At 43.3% G+C, this 14,337-nt stretch overlaps 2 protein-coding genes and 1 non-coding gene across 5 annotated transcripts in view; all 3 read left to right on the top strand.

The window, feature by feature from the left end:
* The first annotated feature begins 87 nt into the window (after window positions 1-87).
* Window positions 88-7,873, top strand: malt3 (MALT paracaspase 3). Of its 2 annotated transcripts, none has more exons than XM_030366302.1 (15): window positions 88-235; window positions 450-522; window positions 630-754; window positions 894-1,032; window positions 1,230-1,405; window positions 1,610-1,706; window positions 2,211-2,246; window positions 2,346-2,549; window positions 3,300-3,477; window positions 3,576-3,650; window positions 3,844-3,971; window positions 4,907-5,056; window positions 5,829-5,983; window positions 6,300-6,419; window positions 6,605-7,873. In XM_030366302.1, the coding sequence occupies exons 2-15, from the start codon at window positions 480-482 to the stop codon at window positions 6,914-6,916; spliced, it is 1,938 nt and encodes a 645-aa protein (XP_030222162.1). In that variant the 5' UTR covers window positions 88-235; window positions 450-479; the 3' UTR covers window positions 6,917-7,873. The 2 variants fall into 2 exon arrangements, with proteins under 2 accessions (XP_030222162.1, XP_030222160.1); XM_030366300.1 differs by having other exon boundaries at window positions 89-231.
* Window positions 7,874-8,328: 455 nt separating this feature from the next.
* Window positions 8,329-8,400, top strand: trnah-gug (transfer RNA histidin (anticodon GUG)). Its single transcript has one exon. It is a non-coding gene; the product is annotated as a tRNA-His (tRNA).
* A 693-nt stretch (window positions 8,401-9,093) lies between these two features.
* frmd5a (FERM domain containing 5a) overlaps window positions 9,094-14,337 on the top strand; it is a 46,960-nt gene continuing 41,716 nt past the window's right edge. For both annotated transcript variants that reach the window (XM_030365969.1, XM_030365968.1), the window contains exon 1: window positions 9,094-9,412. In XM_030365969.1, coding sequence (XP_030221829.1) covers window positions 9,311-9,412 — 102 coding nt within the window. In that variant the 5' untranslated portion in view covers window positions 9,094-9,310. The remainder of the gene's footprint in view (window positions 9,413-14,337) is intronic.

Genomic DNA, 14,337 nt, shown 5'->3' with positions numbered 1-14,337 from the left:
CGTATCTCCAAGTTTGTGACAAGCATGTGATTGGGTGTCACCGACGCGTCTGGTTTATTACAATCTTCGTGGTAATGTGGGTGGTGTTTGTTTTGGTATTCCGGGAAAGGGATGTCAGGAGGGCTCAGAAGAGAACATACCATTACTTTTTGGTATGAAGTTGTCGAGATTATTTTGAAGAAGGCGCTCTTCTTTGACGTGTGATACCCACTGCACATCGTTTTACGGCAGGTATGTAAGTAAACTTGTTATTGTGATCGTTATACATTGTCGTGATGCTCTGTTTTACTTCTGACGTTTAGTAAGTTATCATTATGATGCAAAATATATGCTGTTGTGTGTGATTCTTCATGAAATGAAGAAAAACAGATATTGACCAGAGGTCAATTTAAGATTTACAACCAGATTTTAAGAGCTTTGTTTTACCTGTAACAATTATGGCAATGCAGGTATCTCAAAACGAAGAAGACCATGCAGTGATGAGTGAAAACAAATCGAAGCTCTTACGAAACATGATCAAAGGTATGTGTCTATATATAAATAATGTAATATGTCCCACACCCATTTGCCTTTCAAAACAACATAATATGATTCAAGTTAACAGAAACTTTTTTCCACTGCCACTTTAGATATTGCCATAGTTCGCCATCCTGTGTCTGTCTGTGTACCAGTAAACTATGAAGTGGTTATGAGTGTTCGTGCCGAAGGAACAGGTATCCTCAGCTACCAGTGGTTTACAGAAAACGAACAAGAGGTAAGCAATATGATTTGCTCGTCAACATCCTCAAACCACAAACTACAACCATACTATGGCTCCATCAGCAGTCTGAACCCTCCACCGGCCTACCTTACACACTACTTGCATGCTCAATTCTAAATACATCTTCCCTCAGGTGATCGGTGGCACTCAAGCTGACCTGAAAGTGAAGGCTCAGCAGAATCAGCTCTACGTGTGTCGTGTGAACGACCAGTTCTGCAACTGTGTCTTTAGTGACTGGGTCCGTGTGAAAGTATTGGATATTGTGAAGCCAGGTATGAATTGATATGAATATGATAAGTGTGTGTGTGTGTGTGTGCGTAATAAAAATATCAGTTTGTTTGATCGAAAGTTAGTGATATGGTTTATATATGGGTTTAAATCAATATTATGGAAAAATGTATAATTATTTTTTTAATTATTAATTATTATTCAACTAAGTTATGCTGTTCTTTACCCACACCCCTAACAGGCATGCCCAGAGAATGGCAGGGTGAGCCCCATATCGTAATCAGCCCCCAGTCCCAGAAGGTCAAGGTGGGCCACAGAGTCACCCTTCGCTGCGCCGCGTTCGGTTCCCCCGCGCCACACTACCAGTGGTACAGGAACGGACTGCCACTGCAGGACAAGAACAGCGAGACCTTTGAGGTAAAGAGCTGCTGTTGGTCATCAAATGACAACCGTTTACAAAGTTGTTTTTATGAACGTGTGATGTTGTGTCACGAGACTCACAGCTGTGGTTGTGGTTCTTCAAAACGTCTAGCGTGTCACATAAATTCATAATAAGATTTGATGTTAGTTATGATGGTCATAAGTAATAACATGATAATGATCCTTTGGTCGCGAGTGTAGCTGGAGCAAACGACAGCCGATGACGGCGGAACATATCTCTGCTCGGTGTCCAACGTGCTGGAGGAGAGGTGGACGGAAGCAGCGGACATTAGAATAGGTAAGCCCAAGTCCAACTGTTCGGGTCACTTCATCATTTTGTCTCCATATCCAAAGACTGAATTTTTGTGGAACTTCAGATTTTCATTTTCATCCCCTTACAACTTTCCATTGTCAGGCTTTCTCAAGATTTTCCACTTTCAACCAACAATTTCCAAGTATTTAGTTTTAGATCATGTTAGTATTTTTCTGTTGCACAATATTTTCCACTGTTTGGGATTGGAGGTACTTCCCCTTCTCTACTTGGCACTAAAAAGGAAGTCAAGTTACTATTTATAGATTTATTAAAAAAAGGAAATGACAACCAAAAGTGCAACCAGTTTAAGTGCAGATCTCTGTTTTTTTATTAATGTATAATATTTGGTATCTTTTTCTCTTACCACTTATATTATGCTTAGTTTTTATCATGCTGTATAAACAACCTCAAAAAGCATGTCAACCACACGTGATAGAGTGTCATATAATGTATATATTTGCAAATAGTCCTTTTTTTGTGTTATTTCAGTTACGACTGATGAACTTCATCCTCCAACACCCACAGGTAAAATCCTATGGAATACAAGATGAAATACACTTTAGTTAGCTATCATTATTCCTTCCTGTCCCTTTCACTCAAACACTGGTTTGCTCTTTGTGTTAGCAACGGACAAAGTGGCCCTGCTCATCGGTAACCTTAACTACGCCCACCACCCGGGCCTATTGGCCCCCACTATGGACGTGCATGAACTGGGGAACCTGCTGCAGCAGCTGGGCTTCAGGGTAGTATCCCTCATAGACCTGACCAAGGAAGACATGAATGCTGCTATCGACAAGTTCCTGGACCTGCTGGACCGCGGAGTGTATGGTGAGTGAAACTCACAGCTCCTCGTTGTTGTTGTTTGAGCTCCACCCGATGCGTCTGATGATAGGGAGCGTTGTCATACCGACAAATAGTGTGCGTCGTGATAGCCATACGGTTGGGACAAGGGGTTAATCTGTGTTTAAATATGTTTCTGGGTGAGCAGGTTACCGAGGTGAAAACAAATGTTGGTCTTTGCCTGACAATGAGGAGATGATTCAGTCGTTTCCAGTGCTCATAAGTACACTGTTTACTTCATGCTATATAAGTAGGGGGGCTCAAAACACGACCAGCTCAAAGCCTAACCCTTACTCCAGTGCTACCACTAATCTTACGGCCTCAAATAGTTTATTGTTTTAGAGAGCTGAGGAAAGCCAGAATAGGGCGGCTATGAGTTAATATTTATCTCCTCAGGTTAAACATTATTTCCCGGGCCATTTGTCCTAGTTAAGTTTGGTTAATATGATTGCAAACAAACTCTCTTAAATCGGTAAGTTGGACTTTCAAATGTAGTGAAAAGTTCTATCTATATCCTTATTTAATTATATATATATTATTCTATTTTTATAATATATAATATTATAAAATGTTGTATGGATTTCATGGACTTTAATTTATATACACTGATTGAGCTGAGGCCTTTTTGATGCATGTGTATAGAATGTGTCATGATGTCTGATGTCATTGTTTAAAGAAGAATGCCCTCATAGTACAACAATAGCATAAGGTGATGAGTTAGCTTATTGTTTGCAACAGGACTGTTCTACTATGCTGGCCATGGGTATGAACACTCGGGGAGGAATTACCTGGTGGCAGTGGATGCCCCGCAACCTTACCGGCCTGACAACTGTGTGTGTGTTCAGAGGATCATGCTGAGAATGCAGGAGAAACAAACCGCTCTGAGTGTAGTCTTACTTGACACATGCAGAAAATGGTAAGTAGGCTGGAAAAATAGATTTCTCTGTAGCATTTTTTCTCATCGACAAGTAGGATTTTCTTTGAACTAAAAGCTACATTTTTGTTTATTTTTAGGTACAACAAAACGTGCGCTGCATCGGAAATCATGGCCTTGGGCCCTAGCGGGAACACCGTATATGGGTATGCCACGTAAGTACCCCAAATAATGAATACAGATCATAGTAGTGCAGTATGGATCAGTCAACCTATCCTGTAGGAACCAAACAACACACATCTCCCAAGCCATACGTAGAATTATTAAAAACATGAACATCAATCCATCAATGCAGACTCCTCCATCCCATACGACTTATTTATGGATCTTATTCTTTCCTTGTGCCAGATGTGAAGACGCTGAGGCTTTTGAGGTGCAGGACGGAGGGAAAAGCACCGGGATATTCACCAAGTACCTGAACAAGCACATCCTGGAGAACAGGAAGGTCACCCATGTGTTGGAGCAGGTGTCTGAAGGTCAGTGCCTTGCTTCAATCGTTGGCTCTGGGCCACATGAGCCGCAGTGTCACATGAGAGGGAGATAGCGAGGCGTTGTGTGAAGTGGTTTGTCTTTAGAAAGCAGCTGCACTACAATCATTAGGGGTTTTTCTGTGGGCTAGGGTGAGATGATGTATAGTAAGTAGACAACCCCTTTGGTCAGAGTGAGATTTGAGTTTAATTAATTTTACTAGTGAATGCTTTGTGTGCTGTGTACTCTGCACTGTGTTAACACCTGGCAGAAGTATCCTAAATGCTAGAGCTATTAGCTATTAACCTCCAGTGATTTATATCTATGTATAACTGATCCCAAACAGTAGGATGAGGTTAGATTGATTTGCTGCTAAATTAGACGACTTTCTTTGGGGATTCTTTCCTTCAGATTCATAGCACCTGACTATTTCAGATTAATTCAGTGTATTTACTTCTTTGGTGTTGGCCTCGTTTCCATTTGCTACTGCTTTGCACGATACAACCTCTTTCTTTGGAAGTTCCCGCCATTGGCTGAAGAACAGGAAGTAACCTGAGGCTTGCAGACAGCTGCTCTGTCGGTTGTGGTGCCAGCTCTCCACCCACTTGGCCTTACGCACAAATCAGCCCCCGCCGCCCTGAATGCACAACTTTGTGACAGAAGTGTGTGGGTGTATGTGGGTGTCAGAGAGAAGCAGAGAGGGAGAGATAGTGGGCAGATAGAGGGAGACCAACTGTAAGATAGTTAGCACTATATTATGTTTGTTTCTTTAAGGAGATTCAAGTGAGTTTTGAATGCCACAAGATATAAGTTATTTCAAAAGGCTATCCTAGTGCTAGTGTAGGGCTCGACATTCATCTCCTCACTCAGGCTGTGTCTTTCGGTTAAAAAGGGGCAAGCATTCATGAATTCCCTTCTTCTGTCTTTTTGTTTCATCTCCCAGATTTAGGTCTGGACCCCCTGGTGACTGGGAAGCAGGCTGTGGAGATCAAACACACCCTGAAGGAACCCCGCTCCCTCACAGACCGCATCAGGACCACAGGCCACACCCGGGAGCTCCACCTACGGGACACCTGTTGGAGACAAGCCAATGGTATGCTAGTACACTATGAACCTGCTCCCCTATTCCTCTGTTCCTGTAACCTAAGCCCCATTGCAGCATAGCTTTGAGGTGACAAGAGGCGTGCAGCTTGGTGGAGATATCTAGATGTGTGCCTTTTCAGTCAGATGGAATGTACTGAAATGAGGCTCCTTTCATTTATTATTTAAAAGATGTTAAAAATGTTTTACTTTCTAAATCCAATCTACTGAAAGAAAGTGTATAACATATAGCACTAAACATTTCACAAAGGCCAATTGGGAGATTGGCCTCAGTGAATGGAACTTTTTGGGTGATTGAATGACGTGTTCTCGGAGTGTGTCAGAAGGATCGGACGGGGACAAGGCTGTGCTCGTTACCCTGAACCCGTGTGTGATGCATGAGACCGTTTGAAGTGTTGTGGTTTTGTGTGGGATGTCGGCCCTTCTCCTCACAACAGCGGCTCATTGCTCGGGCTGAGATGAAACAGGAAATCTGTAGCACGTTGTCGACTGTACGGCTCTGTGGGTGGAAATGGCTTTACTGCCCCCGTTTTCAAAATAAGGGCTTCCTCTTTAAAAGTTGTCGTCACATGCCGGGTGACGTCACATCTCCGCGACCGACGCCATGGAAGATAAGGCTGCATTACATAGAACTATTTGGTGTGGATCCCACTAGACAATGCATAGAATAACCGGCCATGATTACCGAGAGACTGTCGTCTCGATTGTGTCCGTTAGATTAAACATAAATTGCATGTAATTGTCTTGTTTCTTTCTCTCTAAAGCACTACCAGGTAAGACGCGGCTGTCCTTTCCGTGCGGCGTGAAGGTGGAGGTCAGCTTCTCTGCGCTGTTCTCCAATGTCTTGGTTGTCTTTGGAACGGTGAAGAACACTGGCCCGAAAACCCAGGACTGCTCTGTAACCCTCTCCAGCAAACCTGTGAGTCGTCCAGCTGTTAACTGTGGCCTTATGCTCTCTGTATGTATTCATGTCGAGCTACACATTGTAACGTTTGTTTGTACATCTCTTGGGGTGTATGAAATATGTATAAACAATTTGACACAATGACAAGTAGGAAAATACTGTTATCTATTTACTGATCTCGCTTTAGATTGAACACTGTCATTTTTTGGTAAGGCAAGATTTTTACCTTCTTATCTTTAATGTATGTGTAATAATATAGTTGGCTGACAGTGAATATGGATGGTGCTCCTATTTATGTTAACAGACTGCTTTAATTCATCATTCTCTTTAGTCATTGGAGGACATATTCTCCGGCCCAGGTAGTTCAGAGGTCGACAGTCTGATACACATCAGGTCTGATACTGGTAGCCCGGACTGCGTCCTTAGGCTTTGCTCTCTTCAAAAGCTCCAGGTATTAAAACATACCACACACACACACACACACACACACACACACACACACACACACACACACACACACACACACACACACACACACACACACACACACACACACACACACACACACACACACTTTGTGGTCTATACAAGAGATTCTGATCAAGTGAATGTTTTTTTCTGTATTTATTCTGACAGGGCTCGTTGGTTATTAACGTAGACCTACACTATACACACGTGGACAGCAAGTTGCGCCTCAAAGAGAGCCAACAGAAGGACATAGGGCGCCCCCTAGTGGCGTCATGGGGACTATACAAGAAGCAGCATACGGGCGCCGCCAAGATGCTTGACGCAGCACCCACAAGAAGTTTGGACAACGTTTCAAGCAGCAAGTCCCCAGTCCAACAGACTTTGGATTACCAATGTCGGCCTTTCACCAGGAAAGCGGAGGTTATAGCCGCAAGGAGCAAAGAGCCAGAAGAGAATGATGAAAATGAACATTGGAAATAGCCTTGTTGAATGGGTTTTGGTGCCAAAAGCCTGCCGCTAACGATGAATAAGGGCTAGAGGCCTTTATCACAGAGGTGTTGAAGGAGTGAAAACAAGTGTAGTTCATTGAGTTAATGATGGGTCCGGAGACATGCCAGTGCCTATGATAAACGTTCACTCCTACTGTTACGGCTCTGTGATAAAGGTCTATTATAGCCACATGTTGGTCAAGCTGCGAGAAATGAAATATTACCCTCTGTAGGATAGTGTCGCTCTTTTACAACTAGTATCGCAGCATCGCAGGTCCAATACAATGGTTGAAAGCGGTCTAAGCTGTCTCTAACAATGTGTTGTTAATAGTGGGGAGGCACACCATTTGGGGAGTCAGATAAGAGGTGAGCCCTTGCTCCTAAGATGCATGTTTTCATTGTAGGTTTACCTTGAGAATCTTATGGATTTTAAATAACATTAATTTATGTTGTATTGTTCTATGTTATGGAAGTAAGTAATTTATAATGCTTGTGCTCTTTATCAGTTGATCTGAGTTGAATGATATGAATGTCGTTTCCATTTTAGCTTGGAAGGAGTTTGATTTGCTTTTTCCTTTCTTCTTGGTATAATTTATCTGAAATTTAACAATAACCTAGAAACGTCTGTCTCTAGTACAATTTCTACCTTTCGTTCTCTATTGCCGTCAATTTTGTAGTTTGTGCAGCTAGAGGCAATCTCAGTTTCATTCCTTAGTATATAGGGGAATATATGTGGAAAATAATCATATTTATAAACGTGTAAAGATATGTGAACGAGGGAAAAGCTGTCTGTTTGTGTGACATTAGCTGGGGATGTGCATGGACTTTGACAAGTGTATTATATTATGTATTATATATGCCGTTTCTGAGCAAATAAATACATTAGACACTAAACATTTGGCTGAGTCTGAATCTGCATAGTCTTGAGACTACAATATGGTGAAAGAAATTTTTTTTTCACTTGACTGTTTGGAATTTGCAATTGTTAATTAAGTCGGATAATTCTGCTTTCAGTATTCCAAGATCGATGTTCTACGGACATTGATTTTAGCGCATGTGTTCAATAAATGTATATGAAGATGACGTCCGTTTTATTATTTAAATGTTTCAGAGATTTCAGGAATCAAGATCCTTTATTGGTATAATGTATCCCGTACAGGTAGGCTTTAACCTACACTAATGTAGACTAGACTACACTTATTGTGATTCGGCTCATATACATTGCTACAACCATACAAATGCAAAACATAAGAACATAAAATATGTCTAGTGTGTAAATGTGCAGGATCTTGCATCTTTATTTGTGTATGTGTATATGCACAGCTACGTCTGAACGTAGCCCTGCCTATGTGTTAGGTTCATTTATCTTATTTCTGTCCAGTGTTGTAACGGCCCTGGTAGCTCGCCGTGATCGTATAGTGGTTAGTACTCTGCGTTGTGGCCGCAGCAACCCCGGTTCGAATCCGGGTCACGGCATTGATTCACAATGTCACGGCATATGGGTCCATCTTTTGCATATTTATTGTTGTTGTTTTTTAAAATTCATGCTCGATAATAGTACAAGAGTATTAGACAAGAATTTAGTGGAACAAAAATACAATTTATTCAAGTCTTTACCAACAGATGGTAGCATAGAGCTGATGCGCCGTTTCAAGTTGGTGGAAAGTAAGCGTTCACGCAGTCGAATACAAATGAGCGTATACATAATATTAGTTATATTCTGCGTAATTATTTGTTTTGTGTACAGCTTATTTACATTTAGAAGATAATGCGACCCTTTAAGGGTGGCTTTGAATGCCAAGGGCTGCATTGCTTTTTCGTAGAGAGCTATCATATTGTAATAAACTAGGCGTCATCAATGGACAAGCTGGTTTATGTTAGTTTGTGTTACTGCACACCAGATGTACACACAATTTAATTATTGAAATTATTTTTGAATTATTGGATTACATGTTTCGCGGAAAATCCATGTATACAAGTAAGTAAAAACTCCAATACATCTGAGATGTGCATGCATTAATACATGTGGGCCTGGATTGGAAACATATACGTTGTAAATGAAGTGCACAAATGACCAGGGCACCCCCTGGTTGGTTCTTCTTGACGTCCATCACCAAGAGGCCCCGCCCTCAAGCTAAAGTTGCATTGGTGAACAGCGGAGCGGTGATGCGCCGGTGGGGGTGATGCCGCGGATCTGGGGACGTCCTAGGATTCGAGCCTCGCATTGGCACACTTGATGGGACAAAGATGCATCACACGTCGGCGGTTGTATCGGTAGCTGGGGCTCGTTTACGTGACCGAAGAATGTGGCCAATGTGACATCATTTATGCAGTGTTTAGTGGATTGTTCTGGTCCTAGAACGCCGACCAGCAATTTTCTGAGAAGATGTTGAGCCGATTTATGAGTGGCAGCATCAGGAATCTTGAACGAGAATACAACTGCACCGTCAGACTCTTGGATGATACGGAATATACGTGTACCATTCAGGTGAGTCACCTGTTCTTCGTGCGCTATTTATTGCGATTGTACTGACCTGGCTGTAGGGAGCGTGCAGAAGGGTTTAGCGAAGGGACGAGCAAGAGTCTGCTGGTCCTGCGGCTCTTTATCAGGGAGCTGGTTCATCTGTTGTCCATACAGAATAACGCATTTTTTAGCCCAAATGAACCAGCACGATGTTCAGTTGAAGGCTACGCTTATTGTATAGAGCTATGGGACTGGGTTGACTGCTCGTGTGAAGGAGCAGTCAGAGGAGAGAGGAGAACAAACCAACCTTATTCCTTAGCTGATCAAAGATGAGATATAGTTGATGCCTCCACATGCAGGCTATGCCACATTATATTTAGCTTGAGATAGTATACATGGATTTGGGACACACATGGAAGGAGACATATGATAAAATAATGTTAAAGGTAATAATAAATTAATAAGAATAATAAAAGCTATTTAATATTTCTGCAAAAGTAGGACGGTATATTTAACGTTTCTTTTGTAAAACACTTAAAATACAAGGCGAAAGATCTAGGCATTAATATTGTTCATTCTTAATATTGTTAATATTACTCCATACTATATATATATATATATATATATATATATATATATATATATATATATATATATATATATATATATATATATATATATATATATATATATAAATATATATATATATATATTACCACAGGGTTAAAGATTGATATAAGGCACTTCCTGTGACAATCCTATTGCTTTAATGCGAAAAACACACTAGGATATAACGGGACAACCCTATGTAGGCTTACACACATCTCCATAACAGCTTTCCTCATAGGTACTCTGAATATATCAATTCATGCATGCATAGTAAACACAAGGCCCTGTTCACTCAGTGCGACTTGTCTGTTTATGTTAGGCACTGTTTAATCAAAGCTTACTGATGGCCCCTGTCAAAATTATGCAGTCTTCTTCTCCGCTTTCAAGTGGCTGGATACGGTGTTCACCTGTAGCTGCAGTAATCCTCAGATGCGTCTCTTTCAAGTTAGCAACATGTAGAAGATGCATCAAGAGATGGCCTATTTCTTTCAGCCCACCTGTATGGAGCATGTATTTCTGCTGTCATTTTGAATTGCATTGTTTGTTGTTTGTTCCTCCCAGTCTATGGATTGGTAAAGAGTGGTGTGTGTGTGTGTGTGTGTGTGTGTGTGTGTGTGTGTGTGTGTGTGTGTGTGTGTGTGTGTGTGTGTGTGTGTGTGTGTGTGTGTGTGTGTGTGTGTGTGTGTGTGTGTGTGTGTGTGTGTGTGTGTGTGTGTGTGTGTGTGTGTGTGTGTGCGTGCACGCGTGTGTATTCAGCCAGTAGGTGTGCTGTGTTTGCAGCCGTGTCCTGTGCTTTTGGGGTGTGACGTCAGCGGAGGGTGGGGGTGTTAGGGGTGGTGTTGATGTAGCGTAATGCTCTGGTGTTGCCGTGACCCTGTGGCATTCTTGGCTCTCGCGATACACTGGGTAGGAAACACAATGCTCCTCCAACTCAAAAGGCAGCTACTCCTCTGCTACCGGCTGCCAGAGACTGAGAGACCATGATTGTTTTTATATAGCAGCACATTTTACCTCCGCCTCCAGGCCACCAGGTTATTGCAGGATTCCAGGACACCTAGACCGGGGTCTTGAGCAGGCAGAAGTGTAACTAGGTCATTGGTTCTCTGTCTCCTTCTGTCTCTCCTCTTTCCTCTGCGTTGAGCTCTGCTTCTCCATCACTTGGCTTTGAGATTCCTCTTCTGTCATCCCCACAAGACCTGTGTCCATTCCACCGGTGATCCGCTTTAATTGTTTCTTTTTTGGAATCACCCAAAGGCCGACATCGTCTGCCTTACTCCTATTAAACCATATTTTAGCGGAAATAATCTGTTACAATCTGTCACAGCGGAGGCAGCCCTCATGCTTCTCTGGGTTGGACTGGTGCCCGCTCGTTCATGATTGCCGGGGCTCAATGGGTCTATGGCTCCAGGCCTCAGCTCAGGACCCCTGATGGGATGATAGGCCTCAATAGTAGTAGTAGTAGTAGTAGTAGTAGTAGTAGTAGTAGTAGTAGTGGTATCATGCTGATCCATGACCACATTTGGACTTGACTTTGTCCTTGTTTCAGACCGGCCTCCGCTCCCAGTGAATTCTGTATGCAAGTATCCACAAAGACAGGATGCACTCAAAGCATAGGCCAGCCACGCGTAGGAAAAATCAATAGTGTGTGTTTGACTCCAGAAGCGGAAACCCCCAAACATTATCGTCATTGGTTTTCTATCATATCCATTATTGATGAGCCGCGGTAGTGCCTGGTCCCAGGGGCTTCATCACCTTATGTTGACATGTATTCTCCCATTCCTACTGACATTTGGACTAGTAATCCAACCCATTGTGTGTGTGTGTGAGTGTGTGTGGGGGGGGGGAGTGCTGTCTCCCAGGTGGCTCTGAGGACACCGTCCTCTGTACATAACCCAGCGTGGGTCAGGTGGGCCGTAGGCTTTGTGTGTGCCTCGTGATGTTGGCTAAGACGTTGCTACGGTGACTCCCTAGTTACTCTGCCAATATGTGCAATCTCTTTATTTCTCCAAGGGAAATGCTCCCCACCTCCCCCCCCCCTCTCCCACTCTGCCATTGGAGAAAGGGCCTGGCCAAAGAGCCAGGCATTTGTTCCTAAGAGCTACGTTTGCACACTGGGAAGTAATTTATTCCCCTTGTCTGCCATTGGATGAATGCTGAGGTGACTAAGGCCGCACCCACCCCTGCGTGTATCCTTCTCTTTGTCTGCTGCACTCACATTTCTCGTTCTGGTCTGGCTATTTAGACCCCTTTTTTGGTTGCTTGTTATACAAGCCCATAGTTGCAATTAACATTTAAATTGGGGTGACAGTATGTACGAGGGCTCTATTTTATTTTTCCTTTTTGTTGAAAGTACAGACTCCAGCATCTCTGCATGTCTGTCTATCTATCAGCTTACCTGCCTGTCTGCCTGTCTTTCTCCTCTCTCTCTTTTTCAGTCTCGGGCCCTCTCTCTCTCTTTAATATGCCCCTCGCCGGGTCTGTTTGAAGGGTAAGCCCTCTACAGCACTTTTCCTTGCCTGCTGCTTTTTCGCCCATCATTTATCGGAGCTGAAGAAGGGTGCGCCCTCAGACACGCTCTCTCCCACCGTCTACCTTGTTGCTGCCCTGCTTATGAAAGATTATAAAATGTGTGCTAGACATGAATGATTGATGAAACCTAATCTCAGGAGGGCGTCGCTCACTGTGATCACTGGCGTTCTCTGTGTGTGCAGAGGGCCGTGACTGAGCTGTCCTAGTCTGTTACGATGGTGACAGTACCCTACATCACAGGCTAGACATGGACACTATACTACTGTACTGACCACAGCTGTTTGTGGACCCCAAATAGATTTTTTGGATGTGCACAAATGCAACCGACCGACCATAACCATTGATCTATTTCAAATGTTTCGTGATTATTGTGAGGAATCGTGTGTAGGTCCCTCGTTTTTGACGTGCCCTATTGAAATGCAAAGATTAAGCATTTTATCGAGGCGTGTTAAGACATTTTTTATCTTGCAGCGACAGCTACAATTAAGTTTGGATCCTAAAGAAGAGATGTCGAGTGAGTAATATTAACTACATCGCTGTGAATTATCCCTGCCAGATCGGAATCATTTTCAGTCCATTCCTAGCTTGAATTATTTTGGAACGGAAAGTGCAAGCGAGAGGGACAGAGAGAAAGGGGGGTGGTGATGAATCATCTTTGAACAGCCCTCTTTCTTTGCTGCATATCACTTTCCAAGCATTGCTAGTAAGCACTGGGACGGCACAATGCTGAATTTGGCATTTTTTGTGCTTAATACGGCGCGTGTCGGCAAATGTCCTGTTTACAACTCCCCATCCTCCACCCTCTCTCCGCCGTGTGCGTGTGTGCGTGAGAAATGCTGGTTGTCTGGCCGGCAAGCAGCCTCTCAGGGTGTGGAGAGCCGTCTGCCCGGCCCTCCATTGTGTGGTGGGTGACAGAGGGAAACTGAGAGGGCCACGGGGGTTACGCTCCAGCTGTGGCCATGAATACTTACTTACGCACCTCCCCCACCTCCCCCCCCCCCCCAAACCTCACAATGACGCCGGTGAGGCAGCACCAGTGATCCCCCCCTATACCTTATATCTGATCCAGCATTCCTGCTTTTTAATAGCAGAACTTCTGATCCAACAGTCCTGCTATGTTATGGCAGAACTTCTGGTCCAGAAGTCCTACTTTGTTATAGCAGAACTTCTCGAGGGAGTCTGCACAGCGCCTGGGCCGGAAACCAGAAACAGCAAGTTCTTCCCTGTTTCGTTACCCACAATAATGCAGTGGATGAAGACAGAAGGGGATTTGAATATGAGTATTTCAATAGTTGCCAGCTAAAGTGCTGATTTGAAAACTTCAAAGACCCTTTTTTCACAGTTTACTCCGTCTGGCTGAGTTCCTGTTCCCCAATTAAGCGCTTACGATCCCCGCCTCCATCAACACCATCAGTCGAAACAAATATGAAATATGCGAAAGGAATTTAAATGCTACGTTTACTCAGATGGAGGTTTCTCTGCTTTCAGGCAGTCAGATATTCGACTAAAGCCTGATTTGTGAGCCTACTCTATACCCTATATGCTGTCAATAGCCCATGTCCCTCAGTGGGCTTGGGGTTGACTGTAAAGAGGAAAGGAGCCTGCAGGCCTGTATAAACACATTGCACAGCTTGTTGGTAATGTTCATACGCTCCGGTGGAATCCTAATAGCTGACGCGCCTCGCCACAGCCCCAGGGCATCGCCACGGGTAGCATTACGGGAAAACAACGAATCAGTAAACATGGCAATTTTCATAGGTAGAGGATATTTGTTCAAATGAATCTACACAATCAAAGGTTAAGCAAAATAA

Source organism: Gadus morhua, chromosome 9, assembly GCF_902167405.1.
Source record: "Gadus morhua chromosome 9, gadMor3.0, whole genome shotgun sequence".
NCBI classification, from domain to species: Eukaryota; Metazoa; Chordata; class Actinopteri; order Gadiformes; family Gadidae; genus Gadus; species Gadus morhua.
Note: the sequence above shows the minus strand (reverse complement) of the source record. Positions and strands in the feature narration are given on the sequence as shown.

What these genes read in the sequence shown, in the direction of transcription:
- malt3 (XM_030366302.1), top strand. Translation starts at nt 480, where the DNA reads ATGAGTGAAAACAAATCGAAGCTCTTACGAAACATGATCAAAG. An exon ending in GCTGGACCGCGGAGTGTATG is followed by an intron (nt 2,550 to 3,299) that starts GTGAGTGAAACT and finishes TGTTTGCAACAG; the next exon opens with GACTGTTCTACTATGCTGGC. An exon ending in CTGTTGGAGACAAGCCAATG is followed by an intron (nt 5,057 to 5,828) that starts GTATGCTAGTAC and finishes TTCTCTCTAAAG; the next exon opens with CACTACCAGGTAAGACGCGG.